General features: G+C 39.4%; 1 protein-coding gene and 1 long non-coding RNA gene across 2 annotated transcripts; one reads left to right on the top strand and one right to left on the bottom strand.

The window, feature by feature from the left end:
- Window positions 1-978: 978 nt before the first annotated feature.
- LOC127097477 (uncharacterized) lies at window positions 979-1,898 on the bottom strand. The gene is made up of 2 exons (XR_007793048.1): window positions 1,199-1,898; window positions 979-1,006 (listed from the first exon to the last, which is right to left on the bottom strand). It is a non-coding gene; the product is annotated as an uncharacterized LOC127097477 (long non-coding RNA).
- A 3,006-nt stretch (window positions 1,899-4,904) lies between these two features.
- LOC127094109 (uncharacterized) lies at window positions 4,905-5,618 on the top strand. The gene has a single exon (XM_051032978.1). It carries the CDS (start codon window positions 4,905-4,907, stop codon window positions 5,616-5,618), a length of 714 nt encoding a protein of 237 aa, XP_050888935.1.
- Window positions 5,619-8,749: the final 3,131 nt, after the last annotated feature.

Here is an 8,749-nt window from a genome sequence, read left to right as displayed (position 1 = left end):
GAATTCATCTGTTACATGGGCAAATGTGAAGGAGATCATGGAATGGCTAAAGCTTGGATGTGGCTATCTTTATTTGATTCCTTGCTCTTCAAGTTAATATTGTGTGCATTGTTTGTTGCTTGATTCTAATATCCAAGGGAATTTGGGGTTTCTATATGACATTCTTATCTATTGGATTGCAACCCATTGGTCAGATCTTTTCAACTCTTAACTTTTAAATTTATGCTTAGGATTAGTCTCTTCATCTCCTCCCCATCTCTTTAATTTCAAAATCTCTCCCTCCTTTTAAAAACTTCTTTGCTTGTGCTTGTCTTTTTTTAACTTAGACCCTTTGCAAATTAGAAACTTTGGCCTTATGCCATTGCATTTTCAAACTTCTTTTCTTAAATCAAACTTGTAAATAAACTTAACTATACTTGACTTAAAATTTTCAAAAGCCAAAAAGAACTAACTCATTCAAACCATTTTCTAGGCCCTCGTGCCTTTCAAACTTTATTTTTTATTAAAAGCAATGCATCCACTTTGAAATTGATATCACGAACTACGAGGTTGTGATCCCTCATTTTTATGTTGGTACGTAGGCACAAGTCTAAAGGTCTTGTCAAACACAAAAATATAATTAATAAATTCTTTTCTCATCCCCCATTCTATTTGTTTGTAAACATCACTTTGTATAAAATACATATGCACACAAGAAATGCCTCTCTAGGAGTACCTAGGATACTTTGGGTGCTAACACCTTCCCTCTGTGTAACCAACCCCCTTACCTGTAATCTCTGGAATTTTATTAGTTTTGATTTGAAAACTTCTTATTTTTGGGTTTTGTTCGTACTTTTCCCTTTTCCCTTGGAAACATTAAAAACGCGGTGGCGACTCTTGTTATTTGATGTCTTGCTTATCCATAGCTTGATGATCATGAATTTACCGCTACACATTGCACCAAGACGGAAATTCAAGTACAGTAACAACCGAACCCGCTGCAACAATCCTGCATAACTTAACCAACCTTACAAAATCAATAACAGGAGAATTAGCTGCTAAACAAGGCAAAAAAATCCTAACACAATCACAATAACTTGCCACTGAATCCTAACAGAAGAAGTGGAGAAGAAAATTTGAAAATCTATAAAAGCCACATTCACACTTCAAATCAGGGGAGGAGAATTTCAGGACTCATCATTCACTCTCTCAACCTCACCTTCATCATCTTCTTCAATCAATTTCTTTCCCTAACCGCCACGATCTTCCATAACCACTGCGGCACCGCCATCGGCATTGAACCACCACAAGTCCCCAAACCACCATCACCATTACCTTATCTCACCACCTCCACTCCCTGTAATTCTTGCTCAAGCTCTCATTTCCATCTACTTGTTTAACCTGCAAAATTCTTATTTCACTCTCTCTCAACAACTTCAATCTCTCAATCACCAGCCACAACAACTCGTTATAAATCTCACAACAACATCACAATTCACGATCTGGATCTTTCGAAATCCCAAACAAGAGATTGACAAAGGAAATCTCAGACGTGGATCGAGAAGAGCAGAAGATTTAGAAATCTCAATAATACGACCGAAGGAGGAGATCGAAACATCTCACCGGGAGCCACCGTGTCGAATGTTGGACGTGAATTTGAGGTTTCAACATAGCTATTCGGATGGTGAACGAAGTGTGGCACCGTGATAGCTTGCGATTGTCACAGAAAGAGGTTCTCTGGCGCCGACGGGAAATATTTCTCGTTACTGGCCTCAACATACCTCTTTCGTCTCCACGTGCTGGTTTGAACGAAGAATTGTTATGTATTTCATCTGGCTAGAGCGGATTTGTTTTTTTCATGGTAAGATATTGAGCTTGTGGCCCAAACAGGTCTTTATCCTCATACAACCCCATTCAGTGGGTCGGCACCCCTCTGTCAATTTCAAGGTCCATTCCCCGGCTTTTTTTGGACTTGTTTTTTTTTCTGTTTGGTTCATTAGTTAATTAGGATATATAAATTAGGTAAATTAGAAGCTAATTAGGATTTTTTAGAGATTGATTAGGAATGTTGATTTAGAATATTAATTAGATTAGGAATGTTGATTTAGAATATTAATTAGATTAGGATAATAGAATTTTAGGTTTTTTTAGGAACATTAAATTTAGAGTTAGAATAATATTTTGGTTAGTGTATAGAAATATTAGAATCAAATAACTTTAGGATTAGAAGTAATTAGGATTATTAGAAGTTTAGACAATTAGACTTCAGATTAAAAATTAGAGTTTAATTTGAAATATTAAATTTAGGTTGATTTAGAATCTCAAAATACTTGGAATTGTTTAAAATTTAATTGTTTTAATTAGGATTTTCATAAAATAGATATTTAATTCAATATTAACCATAACTGTTAAATAACGATTTTACCCTTAGTGACAGAAATATGCTAATTTTGTATGCTCCCCTAGTAGTAGGACTTATAGAATTTTCCAATTGACCTAGCTATTATTTCTCATGTGGTTAACCTTGTTTCTAATTCATGTTTAGATAGAGTTTAAATTTTTGAATTAGCTTTCACTTGAATGATTTTTATTTCGCACTCCCTTGTACTTTACATGTACCCTCCTCCCCTTTCCGATGTATGCTTTTACTTCCTTCCTTTCATTACTTTATAGCTACTCCTTAGGCATTAGGAATGACCACTCGTCTTTTCATCATCGATAATCAAACCCTTGACCCAATATCAAGCGGTATGTTCTCAAGTCAAATTCAATAAGCAAACCCTTGATCCAACGTCAAGTGGTCTTTTCCAAATCAAATTCAAAAACACAATAAATGGTGATTAGGATCGTACGTCACGAGCCTTAAGCGATAAAGAAGGGATGAGACTGGAGCTTTCCTACACTCATTCTGAATGCTTCGAACACAGGACGTTTGGCTTGGTAGTTCGAGGTATTCACCTTTATCCATAGTCTTTAGTGAAATCCAAAATCAATAACACTTTCTCAAAACCTAAAAACAATCCAACGCATTCAAACCTTTTGTTTGAGCCTTAGGGCTACACAATCTAAAACTCTTCTTCAAGGTAATAAAATCAACTAAACAAACAAACATTTTAACCCCACGAACTACGGGGCTCTGATTTCTCACTTCAACAAGTGGGCATACGTAGGCACGAGGACCCAATCCTTGGCGAGCATACTAAATTAAAATCTACCTCCACTCTGCAAACCTTGGCAAGCAAACATTCGATAAACAGCACCCATTTTAGCGCAAACATCCTAGATGGTTCCCATGGAGTACCATGGATGTGAGGAGTGTTAATACCTTCCCCTTGCATAACCGACTTCTGAACCTGTTTGTGGTTGCGATGACCATTCTTTGGGGTTTTCTTGATATTCTCCCTTTCCTTTGGAATAAATAAAAACCAGCGGTGACTCTGTATTTTTCGCGTAGCGACAGCTGACGACTCTGCTGGGGACACCTCCCTAAGCAAGTCAAGCCTAATCTAGGTTGTTTCCTCGCGTGTGTGGATGCTTATCCTTTTGATATTGCTTGCCTTATTTATTGCCTTTTGCTTTAAATTTTGTAATCTATTATGTGGTTCCACGATTCAATGATGGTGATGGATAGTACCTTGAGTGCAAGTAGCCTTGTGGGAAAGACTCTCTACCCGAGTCTAGAGTGTAAACTTGAGATAGGAGAGGTTGAGTAGTATGGGCCACCGAAAAGCTTTTCTCGTAAGGGTCGATACGAGAACCTCGCTTAGAGTAGATTCTTTTGGAAACGTTGACGACCGTCAAACTTTTGACGTAAGCGATCAATGTTTTCATTAGGATCCATGACTCTAAGGACCTTTATAGAACATTGAATTATTGGCCTATTAAGATTGATGGTCACGTAGTGCGGGTCCCCGAGAATATTTTCTCGCGGGGTCGGTATGAATATCTCACTCAAAGTAGATTTTCTTGATGGAGTTTTCGACCAGCAAGCTTTTTCCATAAGCGGAAAACAATCAAGGAGGTCCGTGACTTTGAGACCCTTGTCTAGAACCCGATGTCGATGGTCGCGTAGTGTGGGTCCCCGAGAAGCTTTTCTCGTGTAGGTCGGTACAAAGATCTCACCCAGAACAGGCTCATTTGAGGGAGTTGACGACCGGTAAGCTTTTGCCGTAAGCGCCAAACAGCCAAATGAATCGATGACTCTGGGGTCCCTATCTATAACCCTAGACCATACCTAGCGAGATCCCTATATAGAAAGCAATCAGTGTTATCATCCATCCGTACCTCAAACTTTTGAATCCATGTGCCCGAATGTCGTTCATTCATTCACTTATTCATTCATTCATTCATCAAAATGAAATTTGCATGCATCCACACATCATTTTGCATATCATTTTTCCAAACCGTAACAAAAAGAAGCTCATCCATCCTTTGTCCATAATCAGCAGTTGATTTCCCGACACTCGTATTGGATTTGAAAGATCATGGAGCAAAACCAGTTTGCATCAAAGACGGATGTTGATGTGATAAAGAACCAGTTGGACCAACTTGTGGAAGCTATGACAGCCTTGGCAAAGAGAGATGACAACATGCAACGGACTGTAGTCGCTGAGAATGCCATTCCATCTTGAGTAAACAATCTTGCTCGAACTAAGCCTGTGTAGATCCCTGTTGAGGACCAGGTTATACAAGAGTGTCTCGTTGTCTGAGATGGACACTCCTCTTGTGATGCTATTGAGTATCATAGTTTTGCATTTTCTGCACAAAATTCTTAAGGGGCAATCCCAGTGAGGAAAACCAAGGATCCACGAGATGTGAAGGTTGCTGAAAGATTTCAGGTGTTAGAAGAGAAGCTTAAAGCCATAGAGAGGTAGGATGCTTTCGATCTGAATGCTTTAGACATGTGTTTAGTGCCTGGCCTGATAATGCCTCAAAAGTTCAAGACACCGAATTTCGAAAAGTACAAAGGGGATAGCTATCCAAAGAAACATTTGGTGATGTTTTGTAGAAAAATGACTTCCTATGCTCACAATGATAAGCTGATGATTCACTGTTTTCAGGATAGTCTGAGTGGAGCATCATTGAGTTGGTACATGCATCTAGAAAAGTGCCACGTCCAATCATGGTTAGACCTGGCCAACGCTTTTTTGAAGCAATACAAATACAATTTGGACATGGCTCCCAGTTGTATGCAGTTGCAAGGTTTATCTCAGGAAAGCAACGAATCCTTCAGAGGATATGCCCAGAGATGGAGAGAATTAGTTGCTCAAGTTCAGCCACCACTTCTGGAGAAAGAATTAGTTGACTTATTCATGGATACCTTGCAAGGTCTGTACTACGAAAAGATGATAGGCAGTACTTCACCTGATTTTTCATGCTTGGTGTCAGCTGGAATACGCATCGAGAGCATGCTCAAAAGTGGAAAGATCCAAGATGTCTCGAACATCCATGCTAGTGAGAGTGAATCCATTGTCAGTTCCCAAGAGAAAGAGGAGATGGAAATTAATGCAATCTGGGAAGCTCTACAAGCTCCATATCAGACGGAATTCCCTCTACAGGGTCAATCCCCTTGTGAAAGCCGAGGATCTCCTTGGCATCAACGACAAGCTCCGCATCAGCAGCGCCAACACACTCGATAAAGGCCAAGGAAGCGAGTAAGGCATTTTGATCCACTTCCAATGTCATACAGTCAAGTACTGCCGTATTTGATCAAAGATGGATTGATAGTACCGAAGGAACTGCGTCAAGTGATTCCTCAATACCCACCAGGTTTTGACGTCAATACCCGATGTGACTTCCATCCTAGGGCACAGGGGAATTCAACTGAAGAATGTAAAGTGCTGAAAAGCCAGGTGCAGAAATTGCTCAACTCCAAGATGTTCTCATTTGCGCCTCGAGGTATTCAAATCAACAACAATCCTTCACCTAGTCATGAAGGTCCATCAGTGCATGTTATTCCTCATGTTGGTCTCGACGAGCAACTATGAAGAAGACTAGCCCAACAATAAAGCGAAAGAGGAAAGCCTAATTCCCCAACACTAGCAATCCTTAGATCACACAATCACTTTGCATTTGTAGTTTCTTTGTTGTTAAGTGCTACTTGCTTTTAAACATTGTTGTTTATAAATGGTAGTGTTAATAAAATGAGCATGCATATTTTGAATGAATCCATTCGTATTCACTCATATTTTCTCATTTTTACTTGCAAAAATCACAAAAATAGCTCTTCATTTGCTTTATTAAATTGTTGTTTTAGTGAATATTTGAGGGAGGATGATGAAAACAAGATACCTATAACTGCTTGATTGTATGCTTTAGGATAAAACCTTGTTGATGATGTACAAGCATTATTTCAAATCCCCAAACACTGGAGAGATAAGGAGTTAATCCCTAGTTAACCACTTCGAGCCTAGAAGTAGGTGTTTCTTTCGGATCTAAAAACCCTTACGCTTAACCAGGGGCAGGGTAGTGTTCAGTTGATTCGACTATGCATACGGATTACAAGATGAAGTATCCCGTCTAGGGATCAATCACATGATGTTCTTCGCACACGTCCCAAAGTGTCGAATCCAAAAGCTATGATGGTGGTTCTTCAAAAACCAATGACTTGGCAGTCACAACCTTTAGGAAAATCGGAAAAAAGAAAGGCAAAAACCCGCTAAGTCGGACCCCCAAAGGGGTGACTTAGGAAAAAATTAGGGTAATTCCGGTGGACCAAAAATTTCAAAAAGATGGTCCAGGCAAAAATTAGGGGAAAACGAAAACAAAGAAATCCTCAATCAAGACAAAGTAAGATTCGATGATCACCATATCAAAAATCTAAAGGTCATCGACATCTGTGAAAAATAAGGTGACTGCCATTTTAAGCGAACCTTGAATCATCATCTTCACTCTTACATCGTCAAACTATCTTGGAAGATGAATGCGTATGTTGAATTAGTTGAACATAGGAATGGAGAACATCACGAAGAAGGGGTGGGTTAAAATAAAATTTGAGCCTTATATCCTTTGTTTCAATAACTGTGAACTAGACCACGTTACAACCCTCAAAAGACCTAATTAAAGCAGGGTTTATTATGAAAAGCATACTACAGTAAGGTTGCATAAACTGACTCCTAGATATTTTGCTAATCTTTTATGTTGATATCATGTTTTCAATGTATCTTTCACATTAGCCAAATCGGCATTGCGCGTGGACTAATGGTCCATTCGTCACTTGTCATTACGCCATCTCAAATAAATGATTCCTTTCAAAAACTTGCATGAATGTCACATTAAAATTACCATTGTTAAATGAACGATTTTAACTGCAAGTCAGTGCTTGACATCAAGGAGATTCCAAGGTTCAGCCAGAGAAGAGCTTGAACATTCGTTGAGATCAAGGCTATCCCTAATCGAGATCGTCTCATAACTCTATGGATCAGGGGCATGGCGTCCAATGATTATGTTAACCTAAGAGTTGGGTAATCTGAAGCAAATCTCCAAGCATCAATTGAACAGGGAGACAAGTCGTCAATACCCAATTAATCAGGGCCAATTCCTTCAACGGCTCAGGCAAGAGCATACCACTGCAGATTCAGACACTGGGGCAAATAATCTCAGACCATGTCATGGTATGATCCCTCCCAAGGTTTCCTTTCGAGGAAGATTCCTTTGAATACCCTGCAAATTGGGACAAAGCAAGAGCATTATCATTGTGTGTTGATTACGTCGCTACGCTCCTGCAATCAGTTGCAATCTATCATGGCGTAACAGGCAAGAAAGTGGAAGTTCTCTCGGGAACAAAGACACCACTTTGACTGAGGATCAAACTTGGGGCACCAAGAGCATCCACATCTATCCTCCAATCCTAGCATCTTCAAATATCGAGTGTCGGGAAGTCGAATCCTTTCCCCAACCACAAGCCCAATCTCTATTGGCAACTACCAAAAAACCAGAGTCCACTTTGTTGGCATCATTGCCAATTCAAATCCAATCAGTATTGGTACCCAAAAGATCTCACCTTCAAAAAAAAGGGGGGAGACTGATAAAAAAAGAAAGATAATCACCCGCTTGCATTTCCAAATGCATTGCATACAACATACATGCATAACTTTCATGTCGAGGTAGGAAGTTCCATATCAATAATAAAAGCTCTCTCACCGAGATGAAAAGATTGCATCAAATTAACATGCATCATATGCATACAAAATCAATCCTTTCCCATCAACCCTTTGATTATGACTATCTTCCATCAACCCTTTGATGATAACTATCTTCCATCAACCCTTTGGTGATGATATTACCTAAGCACCTTTTCCATCAACTCTTTGATGACAACACTCCACTTCCCATCAACCCTTTGAGAGAGGTATCCCCTTTCGTCAACCCTTTGACGATACCAAACAATTCTTTCCCATCAACTCTTTGATGATGACATTCCTTTTTCTCCAAACCTTCCCATCAACTCTTTGATAACGACAATCCTTTTCCATCAACTCTTTGATGACCAAAATCCTTTCCCATCAACTTTTTGATGACGACAATCCTTTCCCATCAACTCTTTGATGCCGACAATCCTTCCCCATCAACTCTTTGATGACGATACTCCATTTCCCATCAACTCTTTGATGATGACGATCCTTTCCCATCAACTATTTGATGACGACATTCCTTTCATCAACCGTTTGATGACGCCGTCAACCCTTTGACAATGACAATTGTTGTCTCATCAACTCTTTGATGATGACCTTCCTTTCCAGTCAACCCTTTGACGAGGACAGTCTTTGTT

The sequence above is a fragment of the Lathyrus oleraceus genome, chromosome 6 (assembly GCF_024323335.1).
Source record: "Lathyrus oleraceus cultivar Zhongwan6 chromosome 6, CAAS_Psat_ZW6_1.0, whole genome shotgun sequence".
NCBI classification, from domain to species: domain Eukaryota; kingdom Viridiplantae; phylum Streptophyta; class Magnoliopsida; order Fabales; family Fabaceae; genus Lathyrus; species Lathyrus oleraceus.
The sequence above is the reverse complement of the archived record's forward strand: the minus strand, read 5'-3'. Positions and strand labels throughout refer to the sequence as shown.